This window comes from Eumetopias jubatus, unplaced genomic scaffold, assembly GCF_037043125.1.
Source record: "Eumetopias jubatus isolate StellerSeaLion01/CBP00866 unplaced genomic scaffold, mEumJub1_p1.0 scaffold_3, whole genome shotgun sequence".
Lineage (NCBI taxonomy): Eukaryota > Metazoa > Chordata > Mammalia > Carnivora > Otariidae > Eumetopias > Eumetopias jubatus.
In genome coordinates, this window is record NW_028274809.1 from 127780657 (window position 1) to 127803770 (window position 23114).

General features: G+C 33.2%; 1 protein-coding gene across 7 annotated transcripts in view; it reads left to right on the plus strand.

Moving 5' to 3' along the window:
• Nucleotides 1-23114, plus strand: part of NBEA (neurobeachin) — a 685632-nt gene that overhangs the window by 280386 nt on the left and 382132 nt on the right. For all 7 annotated transcript variants that reach the window (XM_088021800.1, XM_088021804.1, XM_088021803.1 and 4 more), the window contains 2 exons: nucleotides 214-368; nucleotides 2623-2749. In XM_088021800.1, the coding sequence (XP_087877926.1) occupies nucleotides 214-368; nucleotides 2623-2749 (282 nt within the window). The remainder of the gene's footprint in view (nucleotides 1-213; nucleotides 369-2622; nucleotides 2750-23114) is intronic.

Below are 23114 nucleotides of genomic sequence, written 5' to 3' on the forward strand. Positions count from 1 at the left end.
TTGACATAAGCATTTGCCAAATGAATTAAAGTCAACACACTTCACAATATATCCTAATGTCCATATCCTTTTCACCAATAAAATTGGCCTCAGAAGTTAAAAAAGAAAAGAAAAAGATAAGACAACTGAATGTTGACTGTATATGTCATAGCAGGGTTGGATTTCATCTTAAACCTTGTGTTTGTTATTTTTCCATCACTTCTTGCTTTGTAGGAGTGTCGTGGTACCTGTTAAGAAGCCCCCTCCAGGTAGTTTGGCTGTAACCACTGTGGGAGCCACTGCTGCTGGAAGTGGGCTGCCAACAGGCAGTACATCTAATATATTTGCAGCTACTGGAGCTACACCAAAAAGTATGATTAATACAACAGGTATTGTCCTTATATATTTTTGTGATACCTCATCTTTTTCTTTCTGTTTTCTATATCTTCATTTTTCTGCTTATTTGATCTTAAAAATTAAAATGCCCTATTCATTTAGGATTATCATAATCTTTAAGAAGGTTCTACTTTATGATACTACCTTTCAGAATTTGTCTGTACTTCTAAGACATTTTTTAGTGGTCATTTTAAAGGACACTATTGGTTTTTGTTTTGAGTCTTCTCAAAACTCAGTGCTATTTACTTTCAGAGTTAAATCAGATTGCTGAAAGGTATTTGGGGAGCAAAACCAAAAGATAATTTAAACAGTGAAGTTTGATATGTAAAAATTAGTAAATGGTATCAAGAATATCACTAAATATGTTAGTGATAGAAAGTAGATTTAGTGACGTTTCCTGGTAGAATCTCAATGTATATTTTTTGCAAAATCCTCTTAAGGAAAGGCAGAGCTCCCCTAAGAACCTTGACGATATGCAAGAACCTCAACTTGATGGGAAAAAAAATGCATGCGAATAAGAACCATTATTTGACATTGAATTAATTTATGTACTTAGATTGCAATCGTATCCAATTCATTGTCCAACATTTTCCTAATGATGCTAGGAACAGAAAATTCCAAACCACTAAAATTTCAAAAGCCTGCCTAAAATAACCTTTATTTATGTAAATTTCCAGAAATGTTCCTGTTGATTATTAGCTAAATAAATCCTTACCCAAATCTTTGTGATTTCCATTTTAGGTATTTATACAACGCAAGATGATCCCTGACTTTTCTTCCCTGACTATAGTAGCCTTCTCTTCTCCAAACTGTATAGCCTTGAACATTTCCATCTATTATCATTACTTAGATTCTTCCCATTTTTATTAATTTCATAGCTCTTCTATGTGCTTTCTGTATCTATCTTTTTTACCATACCACCTGAGGCTGACATATCATGAACAACACATTTATGGGGTTGTAGTAAGTAGAATATACTCTATCAAGCATATTTATAGTAGCAATAAACATTATTGATGGCATAACATCCTTGGTTTATCTATATTATAAATAAATATATCCAGCTTGTTTGAAGACTTTAAAATTTTTCTATACAGTTTATAATCTTATTCTTTATATTCATTCTGCTTTCTAGAAATAGAAAATATTTTTCTTTTACCAAAACTTCTATCAAAAAACATGTTAAGATTTCTTAAATACGTGAGTGTAGTAGAAAGAAATCTGCATTTAGTGTCTACTGAATAATTCCTTATTTTTAAGAGATAGGTTAAAGGAAAATTAAATTTCCCCTTTTTTATCTTCATGTGAAACGTTATAATATTTTCTTATATTTTCTATTTTATGAATTAATAGATATAGGAAGTGATATAGCAAGAAGTCTAGTGATAGTTAAAAGTACATAATATTACAGTGGAAAATAAAATGTAAGTAATTAAACATCCTCCTCAGAAACATGTACAGACACACCTACACACACACACACACACACACACACACACACACACACACACATTTTGTATGCCAACACCTAAACTGGACACATTGTCCAGTTTAGATTTTGGCAAATAGATGCTATATAAGTGTTGCAGCAGAAATCTCAGTGAGCAGTTCAGTTTTGTAGGAATTAGTGTGAGATAAGATAATATTCAGGAACACTAGATGTCCCTCAACTCCACAGCTCTTTAATATACTTACATGGTGTATTATAGAAAAAGTCTGTTCCAAAGTGGCATCTTCATATCGTTGAGGAGAACTCATTATTTTAAAATCAGGTACAATTATATTCATTATAGCCCTTCTTAAAGCATTCATTTTATCAAAATAAGTATTTGATGCTCCAGTGCCACAAGTTTATGCTGTTTGTTGTAAGTTGTATCTTAGATGGTGAAAACTAAAAATATTACAATATAGCAATAAAAACATAAATTTTTCACATCTAAATTGGAATTGTTTTATCAGCCTCATTTTATCTAAAATTATTTTCATTTGTTGATGTCTTTTATTTATACCCCATTTGTAATATGTAATTCTGTTAGATTAATATAAGTAAATCAACTGGATTTTAATACAACAGCTATTATTTATAAAGAGTTATTAGCATACTGATGGCAAAATGACTTTTTAATTGTTGAATTCTGTTTTGAAATTCAGATGAGTAAATCTTCAAAATCAGATAGTAATGATATAGTGAATTATTTTGTTAAATAAATTTATTTTTAAGGCTAAAAATTATTATTTTGGGAACAGGTGCCGTGGATTCAGGGTCCTCCTCCTCTTCCTCCTCTTCTAGTTTTGTGAATGGTGCTACCAGCAAAAACCTTCCAGCTGTACAAACTGTCGCCCCAATGCCGGAAGACTCAGCTGAAAACATGAGGTATACACTACTACCTGTTTATACTCATTTTACAACTCCATCCTCAAACACAGTGAAACAGTACACGGTAAATGCAGAGGTATAGTTAAGAATTCTTGAGAAGGGCCAATTATGCATTTTGTGACTGCATTTCATAATTGTATCGTTCTGGTATTTTTAAAAGTCACCCACTATATTTCAGAGCCTAAACAGAGATCTTGAATGATGTTCAGACATGACTCTGCTGAATTTGTCATCCATTGTCCTATAGCATGTTACTGTTTCCAATAAAGTAAAAAACATGCACAAATGATAACGTGATAACATTGTGCATCTTTGCAGTGGTGATGAAAAGTTTAAAATACAGACTTTCAAAATAAATCTGCAAAGTTATATATAATATATATGTAATTGTATAAACAAACATTATCTTTTTTATCGTGCTGAATAGATAAAAATTTATGGTAGCACATCACAGAGCATTCCTAGAACAGACTAGTCCACAGTCTTAAATTACATACACAGGTGTGTGTGTGTGTGTATTCACATTTTAAATTCAAGAAGTACACAAATAACAGAGTATAAAAGCTCAGTTTAACAGTGAAGACACTCATGTTACCATCACCCAAGTCAAGAAATAATGTTCCAAGTACCCCAGAAGCCCCCACGTTGTGTTCCTTTTCCTGTCAGTAATCTTGCTCCGCTCCAGATTCATAACCCTGACTTTTAATATGAGGGTAGCTTTGTCTTTTTTAAATTTTATGTAAATGAAATTGCACAGTATGTGTTTTTTTGTCTGTAGCGTCTTTTGTCCGGCCTTGTTTATGAGATTCATCCATGTTGCATGTAGTAATAGTTTATTTTTATTCCTTTGTAGGTGGATACTGGAATTTATTAATTTTACTGATGATGGGCATTTGGAACTTTCTAGGTTTAGACTATTACAGATAATGCTGCTTTTTACACAGTGATGCTGCTTGTATATTACTCTTGGGTGTACCACACATTTATTTGCATGCATATCTGATGGGTAAATAACATGGAGTAGAATTGCTGATTCATTTAATTGTGCATGTTCAGTTTTATTAGATAATGCCAAATAGTTTTCCAAAGTGGTTATGAAAGTTTAGTAACTCAGCAGCAACATATGAGAGTTCCTGTTTCTTCATATCTTTAATGGTACTTAGTACTGCCACTCATATTTTAGCCCTTTTGGTGAAAATATTTCATTGTATTTCTAGTTTGCATTTTCCTTGTGACTAATGGGGTTGAGCAACTTCTTACAGATTTATTGGTCTTTTGGTTTTATTCTCTTGTATTTGCCTGTTGAAATCTCTTTCCCATTTTTAAAAATTGAGTTTTTCTTCTTATTAGTAATTTTTAAGGTTCTTTATGCATTTGAAAATGGTCCCTTTGAAGATTTTATGTTTTATATATATCTTCTCCCATTCTGTGACTTTTCTGTTCATTTATATGAATCTGTTTGGGTCCACAGAAGTTGTAATTTTACTGAAACTCAATTTGTCAAGTCTTTTTTAGTGCTTTTTTGATTGTAGATGAAATTTTTGCCTACATTTCCCCCACCTTATCTCCTGGCCACTTTATTGTCTTTTATATTTATATGTACAGTCCATCAGAATTGAGTTCTGTGAATTTAATGAGGTAGGAGTAATACGGATGTCAGGATGACCCAGCATCATTTATTTGAAAAACTCTTCCTTCCTTCCATCTCTGCCACTTTGTCACAAATCAAGTGCCCCCAAATGCTGGATTCTGATTTGCCACTCAGTTCTGCCTCATTTGCCTGTCTGTGTTTCCTTGTGCCACACTGTCATAATTAGGTTTAATAAAGATGAGTATCTGGTTGAGTAAGATCTTTCTACCTTGTCCTTTTCTTTTTCAAATAAGTCTGAGGTACTCTTGATACTTAGCATTTCTATTTAAAATTTAGAATCAGTTTGTCAGTATCCATATTAAAAAAAATCTTGGTGGGAGTTTTAACTATAATGGAATTCATAGATCTATTGCAACTGAAGATCTATATTGCATCTATAGATCTTCAATACTGAAATTTTCAAGCTATGAGCATCATATATTCTTTCCATTTCTTTGTTTTTTCAAAATTTTTCCTAGTAACAATATTCAGTTTTCTAGGTAGAAATATACATGTTCCTATTTCATTTATTCTTAGGATTATTTTAATATTTTGTATTTGTATCCTTTTTTTCTAGTTAGTTTTCAAATCAGTATTATTGAGACCATTTATTTATATTGTTTCAACTCAGTAAAAATACTCATTTTGAGTGTATATTTTAATGAGTTTTGTTCCATTTATGTACCTATATAACCACCCATCACCCCAGAAAGTTCACTTTTGCTCCCTATGTAATTCATTGTCTTTACCTCAGGCAAACACTTATGTACTCTTTAATACTATAACTTAAATTTGACTTTTCTAGGGTTTCATATAGATGGAATCATACAGAATATACTTTTTTTTGTTTCTATCTTCTTTCACTCAGATTCTGAGATTCATCCATATCTTTTTGTTTTCTGTGGACATTTAATATTCCATGGACATTTGAGTATAAGTCTTGTTTTGGACATACATTCTTGGGTAAATAACTTAGAGTAAAATTCCTGGTTGTATAGTAAGTGTATGCTTATCCTAGTAAGAAACTGCTATTTTGCAAAGTGGTTGTATTATATTCTTGTCAACAATGTTAAAAGTACCGTTTTGTTCTCCATTCTTGTCAACACTGGTATTGTTAATCTTTTGAATTTAAGAGTTTGTAATGACTGGGTAAGCATATCTCATTTGGTTTTATTTTCCATTTTCCTGATGATTAATGGTGATAAGGTTTTTTTTTTTATGTGCTTATGGGCCATTGAAATCTTTTTTTTTGATCTTTATTTATTTATGTATTTACTACCGAACCAGTTTTTAAATTGTTAATCATTTACCTACATACCACTGTGTATCCTCCTTCCTTCCATCTCTTCCCTTTTTTCCTTCCTCTCTCTCTCTTTCTTTCATTTTTTAATTTTTTCTTTTATTTTCTCTGTCTCTGATTTTTTTTAATTATTATGTTATGTTAATCACCATACATTACATCATTAGGTTTTGATGTAGTGTTCCATGATTCATTGTTTGCGTATAACACCCAGTGCTCCATGCAGTACGTGCCCTCCTCAATACCCATCACCAGGCTAACCCATCCCCCCACCCCCCTCCCCTCTAGAATCTCAGTCCATCGTCTCTCATGGTTCGTCTCCCCCTCCGATCCCCCCCTTCATTCTTCCCTCCCTGCTATCTTCTTCTTCTTTTTTTTTTTTTAACATATAATGTATTATTTGTTTCAGAGGTACAGGTCTGTGATTCAACAGTCTTACACAATTCATAGCACTCACCATAGCACATACCCTCCCCAATGTCTATCACCCAGCCACCCCATCCCTCCCACCCCCCCACCACTTTGCTTTTTAAAAAAAATTGGCTTGTTTTTCTTATTGAGTTGTAAGAGTTCTTTATATATTCTGAATATATATCCTCTGTCAGACTGCATAATTTTTCTCTTCCCTTTTATATTTTTATTTTGTTAAAAGTGTTAAGAATAGCAACTTTCTGATTTTGATAAAGTTCATTGTTTCAGAAAATCTTTTCTGTTATGGTTTGTGCCTTTGTGTCCTAAGAAATCTTTATCTACCCCAAAGTCATGAAGATATTCTTACATTTTCTTCTAAGATTGTAGTTTGTAGCTTTTATGATTAGGTCTGTGATCCATTTTCACTTAAGTTCTATGTATATGGTTGGAAAAAAGTTGGGGTTTGTTTTTATTCATTTTTATATCAGTTTTTCAGCATAATTGAATTACCTTAGCACATTGGTTTAAAATCAGTTGACCACCTATGTGTGGATCTATTTCTGGACTCCATACTGTTCCATGATCTATATGGCTATTCTTATGCCAATACCCTACTGTCTTCATTACTGGAGCTTTATAGTAAATCTTCAAAGCAGGTGGTACAAGTTTTCTAACTCTGTACCTTTCTACAGTTGCTTTGATTGTGCTAGGTTATTTGCATTTTCATATAAATTTTAGAATTTGCTTGCGCTTGACAGTTTCTAAAAAAAAAAGATGCTGCAATTTTAATTAAGATCGTGTTGAATCTTTAATTAAATTAAGGAGAATTGATGTCTTAGTAATATTGAGTCCTCCAATCTATGTACATTGTCTATATCTATTCATTGAGATCTTTAATTTCTCTCAGCAACTTACTGTAGTTTTCATTGTAAAGGTCTTATGCTTGCTTTTGTCATTTTTAGTATTTTTTCATGTCTTTGATGATATTCTAATTAAATTTTTTACTTTAAATTTCCAATTTTGAATTAGAAGCCAAACAAAAAAGAGTCAATACTGTATGTCTCCATTTATACAAAATGCAAATAAATTTATCTTAACACAGAGTAAATTGATGATTGCCTGTGTCACTTATATCTCAGTAGTGCTAAAAAATTGAAAGCTGTTAATTGGGTGTTTATTGTATCTAGAAAGACAATTTATTTTTGTGTATTTGACTTAATGTCCTGCAGCTTTGCTTAATCCACTTAATTTTAGTAGACTGTGGTAGTTTAGAAGTTTTCTCAACTCAATAATTATAATACTATCTGTAGGTTCCTTATTATTTTCAATGTGTAAGATAGTGTCATTTGTAGTTTTACTGATATTTATCCTTAAGTGTTTGAGAATTCACCAATGGAGCCACATCTAAATGGAATTTTCTTTATGGGAGAGTTTTAAATTACAAATTAAGGTTCTTTAATGGATAAGTGAGTATTCAGATTTCCATTTTAGGGAGGTTTGGGGGTTTTTTGCATCAGTTTTGGTCATTTGTGACTTCTAGGAATTTAACCATCTAATCTAAATTGTTGGATTAATTGCCATAAAGCTTTTATATTTTATTACTTTAAAATATTTGTAGGGTGCCTGAGCGGCTGAGTTGGTCAAGCATCTACCTTCAGCTCAGGTCGTGATCCCGGGCTCCTGGGACGGAGCCCCACATCGGGCTCCCTGCTCAGCGGGGGGCCTGCTTCTCTCTCTCCTTCTGTCCCTCCCTCAGCTCTTGTTCTCTCTCTCTTGCTCACTCTCTCTCAAATATTTTTTAAAATAAAATATTTTTAGGATCACTAATGATGTTCTGTCTTTCATTCCAGATTTTAATTTATGTCTTTTTCTCATTTTATCATTATTAGAATAGCTATTGATTTTTCAATATTAGATTTTTTCCAGAAATTAACTATTAGCTTCCTTTATTTTTTTTCTGTTTTCGATTACACTGAATTCTCTTATTAACTCCTTTTCATTATTTGAGGCTTACTTGCTTTTCTCTTTCTAGATTCTTAGGATGGAAACTTAGATTAGGAGTCTATAAGGTATGGCCCATGGGCTAAATTGCTTGCCACCAGTTTATATTAAAAATAAACTTTTGTTGGCATATAGTCACATCGTTTGTTTATAATTCGCTTATGATTGCTTTCACATTACAGTGGCAGAGTTGTTGTAACCTCTGTATAGTATTGTCTAAAAACTTAAAATATTTACTATCTTACCCTTTAGAGAAAACATTTGCTGAACCTTTGCTTAGATCATTGATTTTAGATCTTCTTTTCTAATACGAGCTTTTAAAGTCACAACTTTTCCTTAAAGGAGTGTTTTACCTGTATTTAACAAATTTCATTATAATGTTTTAATTTTCATTCAATATTTTTTCTACGTTTCCCTGTAATTCTTTTTTGACTCGTAGGTTTTTCAGAGGTACGTTTTGAAATTGACTTTTTCTCAGTTAAACATAATGCTGTGAGATCCATCCAACTTGTTCAATAGGTTCTTCCATTTGTATTTCTTAGTAGTGTTCCATGGTATGAATATATGACAGTTCATTCAACCATTCACCCATTAAAGGACATTTAGTTTTTTTTTCCAGTTTTTGGCTTTTATGAAAAAAAGCTGCACTGAACATTTTTTTTTTGTAATCATAAGTTTTCATTTCTCTGGAATAAGTGCTCAAGAGTGAGATTACTGAGCTTTATGGTAAGTACCTCATTAGTTTTATTAAAAAAAAAGAACTTCTACCAGCAATGTATACATAGTCCAGTTTCTCTTCATTTTTAATCTTTTTTTTTTAATCATTCTGGTAGGTAGGTACTGATATTTCATTGTGGTCCTAATTTGTGATGTTCTAATGGATGATTCTGAACATCTTTTTCTGTGCTTTTTGTATCAGTATTGAAAGGCTTCTCCATTGAAATATCTGTTCATGTTTTTTGCCCATTTCATAATTGGATTGCTTTCTTAATTTTAAGCCTTGAGAGTTCATCATATTTTCTAAATACTAATCCTTTTTCAGAAATATGGTTTGGTTTTCTTGCAGACTGTGGCTTCTTGTTTCCTTTTAATAGGGTCTTTGGCAGAGGAAAACTGCATTTTTGTTGTAGTCTAACTTACCATGCTGTCATGTCTAAGAATTCTTACCCCCTCTAAGTCCTAAAGATTTTCTCATATGTTTTCCATAAAGTTCCATGGCTTCATAAACAGTTTCACTTTTAAGTCTGTGACCCATCTTGAGCTAATTTTTATATAAGGTGTGAGTGAGATTTATATTGAGGTTTATATTTTTGAGTATGATTGTTCAGTTGCTCAAGCACTATTTATTCAAAAAGCTATTCCTCCTTATGAGGCATGGTTTTAAGGTATTTTAAAGGCAAGTCTAGAGTGGCCTTTATTCCTGGGCTAATTTTGTCACACTAAGAAAGTGTGCTGGGATTTCTCCTGAATGCTCAGTGTATTTAATGAGGTCTTTCCATTCTGGCTGGAAGGAACACAGAAACTTCTCAGTCCTGTGTGAGCTATGGGAAATGTTTGTGTTATAGCTCCTTCATAATTGCTCTTTCCTCAGAATTTGTTCTAATTCTAACCTTGGGAGCTTTCAGGTGTCACATACATAGATTGTTATTCAGGCAAAGACTCTGATTATTGGAATTATTTCTCTTTATAACTCTTTCCTCTTGGGGATTCTGTCCTCCAAATTCTATTCATCTTGGCCAGCCTGAACTATGGTTTTAGTGTTGTCAACTCAGAACGGTTGCTGGATTCTGTCTTTGTCCTAATAAGGAAAATACCTCCATGCAAGAAACCTGAATGATGGTGGGAATCATTTCATTTTTTTTTTCTTTCCTTGGGGTTTATGGTCTTGTGCTACTTGTGTTGTCTGAAAATAGTTGTTCTCTGTATTTTGTATAATATTCTAGTTAATAATGTGGGAGGTAATTCTAAACCATCTTATTCCTTCAAGGTGAAAAATTGAATTTGATATTTTTATGTTGTAAATTATTTCTTTTATAAATTTCATTTTTTTAAATTATGTTATGTTAATCACCATACATTATTACATCATTAGTTTTTGAGGTAGTGTTCCATGATTCATTATTTGCGTATAACACCCAGTGTTCCATGCAGAATGTGCCCTCTTTAATACCCATCACCAGGCTAACCCATCCTCCTACCCACCTCCCCTCTAGAACCCTCAGTTTGTTTTTCAGAGTCCATCGCCTCTCATGGTTCAGTTTTTAATTGTTTGAAGGCATATATAATTCATTTTGGTATACTGAACTAATATCCTAAAACTTTTTATTTATAAATAAATTTATTTATTTATTTATTTATATCCTAAAACTACTTATTATTCCTAATTATTTATCTATGATTCTTTCTAAATAAATATGTACATACACAGTCATTTCATCTGAGAATATTGACAGTTTTATCCCCTGTTGTAATCTTTACACCTTTTTATTTCTTTTCCTTGTCTTATAGTACCACCAAGTACCTCCAATGCAATTTTCTATAAAGGTGGTTAGAAAAAGCGTTCTTTTCTTCATCTCAGATGGAAAGCTTTGAACATCATTAATTATGATGCCTCCTATCTATTTACCATAGATACTTTTATCAAATATAAGACATCTCTTGTGTTTATAATTAACCAAGAGTTGCTGTGATTATGTGTCTTGAATTTTATTGTATTTTTTTATTTAATTTTTTGCATACTCCTTTTTCTGCTAAATGTGGTCTATGACATTGATTTAGTTTTTAAATGCTAAACAAATCTTGAATTCCTAGGAAGAAATCAACTTGGTTTTTAATTGTAAAAGCAGTTTTTTCCTCTGGAAGAGTTTATGTAAGATTATTGGGGTTTTTTTCTAAAATATCTGGTAGACTTCACAGGCAAAGACATCTGATCCTGGATCTCCTCTTTTGGGAAAGTTTTTAAATTAAAATTTCAATTTAATAGGTGCAGGTCTCCCCAGATTTTCTATTTTGTCTTGTGTCAATTTTGGAAGGTTCTGTTGGCATAAAGTAGTTCATAACTACTCTCTTATTCTTTTAACATTCCTGTAATCTGTAAGAAATTCCCTCCTTTTTGTTCCTTAATATTCATTATTTGCATTTGCTTTCTTTTTAGCTGTTTTCCTTCCTTCCTTCCTAGTCTTGGTAGTGAACAATCAATTTTATTCATATTCCTAACGAAACATTCACTAGAGAGAAGTAACAAGAAACTGTGAGGTTGAGGGTTATACATTATTATTAGTATTTTATCCTTAATGCAGTGGTTCTGAAACACCCACCTGCCACCTGTAACAGAGTCACATGGAAAGCTTGTTAAAGCATAGATTGCTGGGTCCCACCCCCAGAGTTTTGATTCAGCATATCTGTGGACTGTGAGAAGTCCCAAGATCTGTGGTCAGCTAACTGGAAATTCAGGAAAGCCAGTGTATATTTCCAGTCCAAATCTAGAAACCAAACCGGAAAAGCTGATGGTGTAAGTTCTAGTCAAAGCTGGCAGGCTCAAGACCCAAGAAGAGCCAATGTTTTTGTCTGAGTCCGAAGGCTAGAAAAGATCAGTGTTCCTGCTCCCAACGGTCAGGCAGGAGGAGCTTCCTCTTACTCAGCCTTTTGTTCTATTCATGTCTTCCGTTGAATGGATGAGGCTTATCCATATTAGGGAGGTCTAGCTGCTTTAGTCAGTCTTCCCATTCAAAATGTGAATTTCATCCAGAAACACCCTAACAGACAGACCCAGAGAAGTATTTGACCAAATATCTGTGGACTCTGTGGTCCAGTTAAGTTGATGCATAAAATTAACCATTACACTAAATGGTCTTGATGCTGCTGGTCCTAAGAAAACACTCTGAGAAACAGTGTTTTAAGTAATCATCCTTCAGATGGCAACATTAATTCTTAGTTTATGTAAGTCCTCTTCCTGGACAATGCATGGAAGTTAGTATAGTTTAACTTCATTTACCCCCAATTTTGCAAACATACTTGAACACATGTATACATGTTTGTGTGCCTGTAAAATTTTAAACCCCACAACAGAGTATAATTACCATTTTGTTCATCAACGTCTATTTAGATTTACCCAAATGTTTATTTTTTGTTGCTCATCATTTCTTTCTGAAAGTCTGATTTCCATCTGGTATTGTTTTCCTTCTTTTTTTTTTTAAGATTTTATTTATTGTGTGTGAGAGAGAGAGAAAACAAGCAGAGGGAGCGGCAGGCAGAGGGAGAAGCAGAATCCCTGCTGAGCAAGGAGCCCAAGGCAAGACTCGATCCCAGGACCTTGGGATCATGAACTGAGCCAAAGGCAGACACTTAACCCACCGAGCCACCCAGGCATCCCCATTTTCCTTCTTCTTAAAGAACACCTTTTAGTATTTCATTTGGTGTAGGCCTGCCACTTATGAATTCTCTTAGTTCTTATTTGACTAAAACTCTTTGAAATTCACCTTCATTTTTTTTTTAAGGATACTTTTAGCCAGTATAAATTTTAGGTTGGCAGTTGTTTTCTTTTAGTGCTTTGTAGATATTATTCAACTGTTTTTGGCTTTTGTTTCTCTCTATGCTTTCTTTACTTTTTGTGCCTTTAAAAAAAATAACTTCCAGTCTTTTTGCTATTTAAGACTATTTAAGACTCCCCTGTCTTCCCTACCATTGCTATCTGCTTTTAAGATTGTCTGTATCTTTGGTGTTTAACAGTTGTACTATGATGTACTCAGGCTCTGTGGTTTTTCTTTGTATTTATGTAGTGTGGGCTTTGTAGAGCTTCTCAAATATGAAATTCAATGACTTTTATTAGTGGCTAGAAAATTCTTAGCCATTACTTCTTCAAATGTTCCTTCTGACTCATTCTATTCTTTTCTTAGGACTTGAATTATACATATATCATATACATATCATATATATTTCTTTATTATCTCTTTATGCATATTCTCTCTGTGTGTCTCTCTCTGTCTCTGTCTCACTCTCTAATTCTGAGTATTTTTTAAATCTTAGTCCACTTTGCTGATTCTCTCTTCAGTTGTTTCCAGTCTTCTATATTCTTAATTTCAATTTTTTGGTAAGTACTAGAATTTCCATTTGATTTTTTTATAGTTTTTCTCTCCCAATTGTCTATCTTGTCCATAATTTTCAAGAATATATGAGAAATAGGTACTCTAAAGTCTTTGTTTCATTATTTGGCTTCTGGACTATCTGTATGATTTTGTGTTTCTCTTGGTATTTGATAATATATTTTTCTCTACTTTAATGTCTTTATTGTTATAAATGTTTTTGTTCTAGTGTGAAGAACCTAGTATATGAAAGCATATAAAGGTAAAAAATGGTGGATTTTTCCAGAAAAAAAAATTACATTTGCCTCCGGTAGGCACAAACAATTCTAGATGACATAATGTAGTCAAGGTTATAGGGCTAGTCTTTTTCTAGTTTACCATCCTCTAGGGTGTAATTCTTCAGGGTCCCAACTTGAATCATAGGAATTTTTCTAAGCTCTCCCTGCCTTTGGTGGATCCTGAATTTCAGTTTTTCCCCATAAGTTTGTTAAAATTTTGTTCAACTGCTGACTCATTGAACTGCTTCTTCTAAACCATGTCCATATGAGGAAAATGGCCCAAATGCCAAAATCACTTCTTTTAGGATTTCTTTTTAGGGATCATGGTCAAATAATTGGTCCTTATCTTAACACTCCATTGCCCTTAAAGAGGTATTTTTGTTTTGGCTTTGTTTTTGTCTAGTTTTGTTCTCAGCAGGAAGATCAGCTGATTACTAACAGTCGAAATCCAAATTACGTTTCTAGAGCTAGTTTGTTTATTATCCTAAATTAAATTGAGTATAAACATTGAAATGGCTTAGTTTTCTTTTTCTTTTTAATCACTACTTTCAACTAGATTATGTCATATCCATTTATTTTGTCCCTTAATTACATCATGGAGAAATTTGATTTTCTTGTAATCTTCAAGTTATAAAAAAAAATTAGTCAAGAGGCGCCAGGGAGGGTCAGATGGTTAAGCGTCTGCCTTTGACTCAGGTCCTGAACCCAAGGTCCTGGGATCAAGCCCCACATCGGGCTCCTGGCTCAGTGGGGAGCCTGTTTCTCTCTCTCTCATGCCTCTTTCCCTGCCCATGCTCTCTCTCTCTCCCTCTCTCTGTGTCTCAGATGAATGAATGAATGAATGAATGAATAAATAAATAAATAAATAAATATTACCCATAATTTAAAAAAAAATTAGTCAAGTATAATGTAAATTCTAATATGTCCTCCAATAAAAACCTCTTCAGTTCCTTTCTCTGGCTCTCTTCATATTAGGGTTTTAATGACAATTCTCTTTCCTATCTTTTCTTTAAACTTATCTATAATTTTATTTATTTTTTTAAAGATTTTATTTATTTATTTGACAGAGAGAGAAAGAGAACACAAGTAGGCAGAGCGGCAGGCAGAGGGGGAGGGAGAAGCAGGCTCCCCGCTGAACAGAGAGCCCGATGCGGGGCTCCATCCCAGGATCCTGGGATCATGACCTGAGCTGAAGGCAGATACTTAAGCAACTGAGCCACCCAGGTGCCCCTATAATTTTATTTTTAAAGCAGGGTTTTCTTAGTGTGTCAGTGGACCCAGCTTTTTTTTTTTAATCAATTTGTCAATGTGTACTTTAATTGATGGTTCTATATAATTTACATTTAATGTTATTATTGATACGGTTGCATTAATATCAGCTTGCTACTTGTTTTCTAAAAACTATTATTTTTCATCTTTTACTTTCTTTTTCTACCTATGCCTTCTGTTGGATTGAAAGAGTATTTTTTATATCATTTCATTTTCTCTCCAATATTGGCTTATTGTTTATTTATCTTTAAAACACTTTCAGAATTGCCCTAGAGTTTACAATATAAATCTTTAATAAATTATTACAGTCTTTAATAGTATTATACTGTTTCATGTGTAGTATAAGATTCTTATAATGGTTTACTCTTAATTATTCTTTCTCATCCTTTGTATTAATGTTGTCATGTTTTACTTCCATGTGTCTTTTTAAGAAACAGCACATCTCTACTATTTTTTGCTCTGTAATGTCCAGTATCTTTACAGCAATTAAAACTAAGTGAATATTATATTTACTCTCAGTTGTCATTTCCAGCACTCTTAATTTGTTTGTATAGATATAAGTTTATGTCAGATATTACTTTCCTTATACTTGAAGAATGTCTTTTAAAGGTTCATGTAGTGCAAGTCAAATATATGAATTCTCTTAGTTTTTGTTTCTTTGGAAAAGTTATTTACCTTCATTTTTGAAAGATTTGGGGGTTGTTTTTTTTTGGCAAAGTATAGCATTGTGGGCTGATTTTTTTTTAATGGATTTGAAATAGCCACTGTCTTCTGGCCTGTCTACTTTCTAGTGAGAATGTCATTCTTACCTTGTTCCTCTTTGTGTAATTAATCTTTATTCTCCAATAGCCTTCTTCAAATTTTCTCTTTATATTTAGGTTTCAGTAGTTTATTATGTCAAATATAGGTTATTAATTAATTTTTGTTCTACTTGTTTTTTGAGCTTCTTACAACCATGGTTTGAGGAACTTTATCATTTTTGGAAACTTCTTACTCATTATCTCTTAACATACTTCTTCCCCATTTTCTCTCTGTTCCTTGTATTAGTTTTTTATAGCTACCATAATAAATTGCCAAAAATTTAACAGCTTAAAACAATACAATTTATTATGTCATAGTTCTATAGGTTAAAAGTCCAACAGGCCACACTGGGCTAAAATCCCAGTGTTTTCAGGGCTGCATTCCTTATTGGGGGTTTGGAAGTAAACCGGGTTCATTCAGATTGTTGGCAGAATTCAGTGCCAAGCAGCTATAGAATGATGGTTCTGTTTATTTGCTGGTTGTCATTCCAGGACTGCCCTCAGCTCCTGGAGGCATTTTTCTAGTCCTTGCATATGACCCCTACATTCAGGACCAGTGACAATGTATCATATTCTCCTCACACGTGGGACTTCTCTGCCTTCCCCTTCTGATAATAGCTTTTATGCCTTTCTCTTCTGCTATATCTCTCTGACTCCACTGAGAGAGTTTTATGCTTTTTAGGGCTCATGTGATTACACTGGGCCCACCTACATAATCCAGGATAATCTCCCTATGTTAGTGTTCAAAATGTGAATTTCATTTTTAGAGTCCCTTTTGCCATATGACATAGCCTACTCACACATTCCAGAGATTATGCTTTAGGGACCTTTGGGCAACCATTATTTGACATACCATATTTCTACTTCTGGGATTTTAATGACATTTATGTAAGACTATTTGATACTCTTCCATAGTTCTTAAGTGCACTTGCAAACACACTCTCTTCTCTCTCTGTCATTATATACATATTCTTTTATTCTTTTTTGTTTCAACATGCCTGTTTTTATTGACCTAACTTCAAATTCATTGATTCTTCCTTAACTTTATTGAGTCTATTGATAAGCCTATTGAAGGCATTATTATCTCTTTTACTGTATTTTTTATTTCTAGCATTGTTTCTTTTTTACAGTTTTTTACTTTGTGCTAAAAATCCCCATCTGTTTATGCATGTGGACTTATCTTTTTAACTATTAATTAACTCTTAATATGTTAATCATAGTTATTTTAAATTCTTTGATAGTTCTAAAACATGGTTTATCTGGTTTTCGCTTCGGCAGCACATATACTAAAACATGGTTTATCTGTGATTCTCATTCTATCGGTTTGTGATTCTGACTTTGTCAGTTTATCTGCTTTGTATGTCTTATACGTTTGGGTTGAAAGCTGGACATTATATAGAGGATAGTAATAACTGAAATTCATGGTATTTATTCTGGAAATGGGCTTGCCTCTTATGCTGGGCCTTTAATGCTGTAGGTTAAGTCATTCTACCCAGGAGTTGAGCTAGGTTTGTGTTTTCTTGTTTTAGTTACTCTCAGTGCACCACATGCCTTAAATTCTTGTACTTGTTCCTTATCTTTATCTAGCGGTTGGTTTGTCAGATGTTTAACTCAGTGTTCCCTATTCTACCCTGATTTTTAGGCTTTCCTGTAATCCAGCATTTTAATGAGGTTCTCTGCACTGTGGCACCTTTTACAATAGTAGTCTGCTGTTACTTGTTATTGGGTACTTGCAAGCCCAGTGTTCGGTGGATATGGAGTTGTTTCCTGTTGTTTTGATTCAAACTTGGTTTTAGGCAGGTATTGCCCTGGGTCTTGAAAGTCATATTTTCCACTGATCCTGCCCATTTCCAAGTGGTTGGAGAATCTCTGATTATTAGGACTCAGGATGTTTTCTGTCCTCCCTCAGAATAGAGATCTTTCTCCAGCTGCAAAAGACTCTCTCTGGTACCCTGGAAGTGACAGGGTTTGCTGTCCTTTTCTAAGATGTAGAAGGCCTTTGTTCCATAGAGGTTATAGGGAAGAAGGAGCAGGCAGGGCTTTGTGTCTTTTCTGCAGTAGTCAATGTTCCCCTCCCTTAGCCTGCAGCAGTGAAGGAAGTTTCTCAGTTCTCCATGCTGCCCCCAGTCTCTCTCATGAGTAATGGTGAGGTTTGTGGAGAAGAGCCTGCAAATTACTGCAAACTCCCCTTGGGCTTGCAGCTCTGAAGATTTTATTCTCTCACGTTAGCTTACACTTCGACTTGAGCAATTTAGTAAAAGTATTAGCTGATTTCTTCTTACCAGTTTATGTGGTACGCATTGTTTCTTCCTCCTCCGTTCTGCCCCAGTGAAGGAAGTTCTTCATTCCTTCTTGTCTGTCTGTCTTCAGATTTCAAGGCTAGTTGGTTGCCCTGCAACCTCAGCTCTCTGATGAGTCCTAGCAGCGTTATAATTCTATAGATTATCTGTCTTCTTCTTGTGATTAGTGTAGGGGTGACCATTTCCAGCTTTCTGCATCTTAAGTGGAAGTTCTCTATTTTTTTTAAAGTCTGAATTCCTAACTCATGATTTTTCAGTTTGTATTTTCAAAAAATATCGTGTGAACCAAGTACTATACTAAAAACATACATCAACAGACTACAACCCCAGGAAATATTTTCTCAGAACACTGTATACATATAGTTTATTGGAGAATGTTCTCAATCACATCACCTATAAGGAAGTGAGATGGAAAGATTGGTCCAAGGAAGAGTGATGCAATTGTAAGGGAAGCCGTGGCCATTCTGTGGGAAAGCTCTAAAACTGGAAAGGCCCTGACATATCCTCAACTGAATCAAGGGAGTTGGGCCTTTCTATCTCCTCCTTCACTAGTGTTTGAATGCAGAGTGTTCCTGGTAAGGTGACTTAACTTCTGGCAAGACAGGTCCCTTCCTGGGGAGGGATTTAACTGTGAGCCACTACCCAGCGGTCCTCCTAAGATCTCGTGAGAACAAGGGTCTCTATCCTAAAGGGGGATCTCGGTACACCACCATACCTACCATGTTAAAGTAGTTTTTATCATATATTACATTTGTTATTTACTAGGAAAAGTTTTACTATTTCAACTTTTATATCACCTATTTGAAATACAATTAGCCTTACTCTTTATATCACCAAGTCTCTTGTTCTGTCTCAGTTAAATGACATATATCCTGATTTTATAGTTAATTTTTATATTTTATTTGACTAGTTGACTAGAAAGGAGGAATTTTTCCATTTCAGTTTGTTTTGTTTTCTTTCTGTCTAAAACACATCTAATTAACAGTTTCCCAACATACACTTCATAAAAAGCTTTTATACTTATCTAAAGACATTCCAGCATTACGTTTCCTAAAACTTGAAGAGTGTGTATTTGGAATTTGGTTTACCATATAGAGTAAACTTCTTACATGCAAAAGAATTCTATTTAGGTTTCATTTCTTAGTCTGCTGTAAGTTCATCTATTTTCTTCACCTGTACTCATGTACTTGAAAATGTATGTCATTCTTTTAAAAAAGAACAAAGAGAAAATGTCAGTTTTTAATTTAAAAGATCATGAGGAAGTTAAGTAAGCAAGAATTTTTTTCAGCTTCATGTTTTGATTAGTATAACATAAAAAATTATATTTGAGAAAAACTGTTTAGTAGTATGTCATAGGATTACAGAATCTGAGATTCAGGATGCATTTACTCATCTAATCTGTTAAATTATATTTCAGGGATGACTGGGTGGCTCAGTTGGTTGAGTGTCCGACTCTTGACTCTTGATTTCAGCTCAGGTTATGATCTCAGGTCATGAGATCGAGCCCCTGTTTGGGCTCCACGCTAAGCATGGAGACTGCTTAAGATTCTCTCTCCCTCTCGCTCTGCCTCTCCCCTCTGCTCACGCTTGGTCTCTCTTAAATATATATATATATATATATTCCACATTAGAAGCTTAGTGAAAGCTAAACAAAATATTTTAAGTCATTGTTTGTCATTTCCTAGTCATAGTAGGTAGCCAAATAAGAATTTAACTTTACAATTTATAGTTTTGCTGTCATTAATATTCTCCTAATCTTTTCTTTTTATCTAAGTTTACTTAAGCAAATCACTTCACTTACTTATGCATGTAAATACATTTACATCCCTAATTTACCCGGGAACATTTGATTAATGAAATCTGTTGTGGAATACACTAGCGTAATAATTTCCTTTATAACTGAGCTTTTATGTACATTGCTTAAGGTTACATAATTATTTTCATTCTACATTTTATTATTATATATAACCATTTTATATGATTTAAGAAATGAAGAAACTTAAGAACTTAAATGTACCAAATTAAAGTATTAAGTTTTATTATATTTATGACATCTATGGACCTAGGAGAATACAAAATATTAAAACCAAAGTAAGAATTATAACTTCATTAAGTGGCACAAGTGTAAAGGAGTTTATTAAAATAGGACTCACAACATAAGCAGTGTCCTAAATGAAGGTAAATTATTGTATTTTTCTAGAATTTTAAAGCGTATAACATTTGAAAATAATCAATACTTTGTAGTGAAACATGTTTATGAGGAGATTAATTTAGAAAATGAGACAAAAATCTTACTTTTTTCTGCTGATTAATTTATTTCTAATCTCCTTGACCTTTGATACAGCCTGAGGTCAGTTACATTTGGCAAGATTTGAGAATAATTGCAACCATGGGTTTTCATACATTTTGTTCATACATTTTTTTCTATCTTTATTCATAAAATTTCTTAAAATCTGTAAATCTCTGTAAATGAGATTTTCTTAATATAAGTAAAAGCCAATACGTAATGGTGATTTTTAAAACCATAATAATAAAACTCTTGTGTTTTAAATCATGTTATTTTAATCCAGGCATTAACACTTTAAAATTTCATCTAAAGCATTATTATTTTCTTTGAATATTTTGTTTTTATTGTTGGAGAATTTATGAGAGTGGTTGATAAATTACCCAACTTGCAACAGTAGTTTTCTTCATGGAAATCGGTAATTCTCTTTCTTAAAAGAATTTGCACGTAACTGTCAAGAAAAATAGCCAATGTCAAAATAACGTGATAAGCATCATTAATGTGACTGAAGGGAATGAAAAAAAAATGAGTAGGGAGAGAGGGATGAGAGACTTGAGAGAATGCATTTCAGCCTGGAATTGGAAAATTTAGGGCCCAAGAACTTTCCTAAAAACTAAGAAGTTGCTAGAGTGTTAAGATTATAAATCTCACTCAAGACTATGTAGGGCAAATTACCTGTGTACTGAAACTTCAAATTTTTTTGTGCATAAAATATCTTATACTTGAATAAATGAAAATAAGCTTTCAAATAAAAATGAAAAATTATTACTTACTCTTTTCCCTAAATCAAGTAAAATATGCTAATTTTTCTTACAAAATAATTTGCCAAAGAACTTTGTTTTCTGGTAGTTATTACATGTGCTGTTTAAAAAAAATTATATTCAAAATGAAGAGAATAATTCATTTATTTTCCTAGGACATAAGACCAAGGAGTTCTCTTCTGTTAAAGTGTTTTCTGGATGATTAATTCCATCTGTGTTTGTCATTTCTGACTGGAAAACTTCTTACATTCAGATCTTGTTTGATATGGAGGAAAAACAACTGGATTGTCTGATAAGTCTACTAATAAACTATCCAGAAACATCAGTTGTAAAAAAAAAAAAAAAGTGTTTTATTTATTTATTTTTTACATGTTAACAGATAAATTTTTCAGGTATATCTTGAGAAAAGGGAGTTTTACATTGTGCACTTCTCTCAGATGAGAATTGAAATACCAGTATTTTTTTTTTTTTTTTTTTTTTTGTAATTGGTGGTTCTTTGCCTGGTGATAGAGGAGGGTATTAAGCTGAGATAGACATTTATATCATGTTCTTTGAGAATTTAAATTGTGTAAAGATGAAGATCACATACTCTTATCTGATGTTTACTTTCCTTTAAAATACATTGTGTGGGGGGCGCCTGGGTGGCTCAGTCATTAAGCGTCTGCCTTAGGCTTAGGTCACGATCCCAGGGTCCTGGGATCCAGCCCCGCATTGGGCTCCCTGCTCCGCGGGAAGCCTGCTTCTCCCTCTCCCACTCCCCCTGCTTGCGTTCCCTCTCTCGCTGTGTCTTTCTCTGTCAAATAAATAAATAAATAAAACTTAAAAAAAAATAAAATACATTGTGTGGAATCTATAAATATTAACGACAGCAACAACAAAAACCTGTCCATTTTCTTCACTGTAGAAAAGTGATGGTGAAACTTTTCCACTTCGAATAGGCTGTTGTTTGCCAACAACATGGATAGATCTGAAGGGTATAATGCTAAGTGAAATAAGGCAGTCAGAGAAAGAGAAATACCATACAGTTTCACTCTTATGTGGAACTTAAGAAACAAACCAAATGAACAAAGGAAAAAAGAGACAAAACAAAAAAGCCGACTCTTAACTATAGAGAACAAACTGATGGCTACCAGAGGGGAAGGGGATGGGGGGATGGGTGAAATAGATGATGGGAAATAAGGGTACAGTTATCATGATGAGCACTGAGTAATGTATAGAATAGTTGAATCACTGTATTGTACACCTGAAACTAATTTAACACTGCACGTTAACTCCACTGGAATTAAAATTTTTTTAAATAAAATAAAAATTAGAAAAAGAACAACAACAATAAAAAAGAATAGGCTGTTTGATAGAGAAATCTGGCAGTATTATTTGATGATGATTTGCTGTACTTAAAGCCTTTGATCTCTTGCTGGGGAAAATGTTACATTGTTTGTTCTCCATTAGAATATTAAAATTATGATTACCGAATGATATGTAAGAGCATCGTTTAATATTCTATTGAGTTTTATAAGAAAATAGTTGCTTCTTAAAATACTATTATAGGGATTCACTCATTGAGAAATGTCTGTTTTATCCCTTACCCTTAAGTCAAGGTAATTAGTACACAGGTAACACACACACTTATGTGATTGGTTGATTAAATTAATTGAAGTTTCTATTTGATATGTAACCTAGAACAGTACTGTTGCAAGTTTGAAGCCTCCAAATCATGCATAAACCCATAAATTATGGAAAAAAAGTCATAAACTGGGGAAAAATTTTCCTGAATTTAATTAGATAATAATATATTACAATAGTATAAGTATGATGTGAACCTTTATACATCTAAAAATTTTCTAAGGTAATTTCACTCTCATTAATTAATCTTAAATAAAAGTATTCATGCTTCACTCAGAATTCAGGTACAAAAACAATTAATAACATCTAGATTTTTCCCCTGTTCATAGGTTTGCTCTTAGCATTCTTGCTCATATTTCTTTAGAGGTGGGGATTACTTTAGCTGGGAAGTTATGGGACATGATCCTGGAGATTAGAAGGAATTAATTAATTAATAGATATAAAAAAAGGAGTTCTGTCTATATTCACTAAAAGTCAGAGATAGCTTATTACCATTATTTTATGACTTCAGGTAGCCTTCCCTTTGCTGTTTTATTACAATTTACTAGTAGTAAATACTCTCATTAAAACAGTTATTTTCAAAGTGTCTTTCTGGGATCAGCAGTAGCAAACCACCTGAGAATT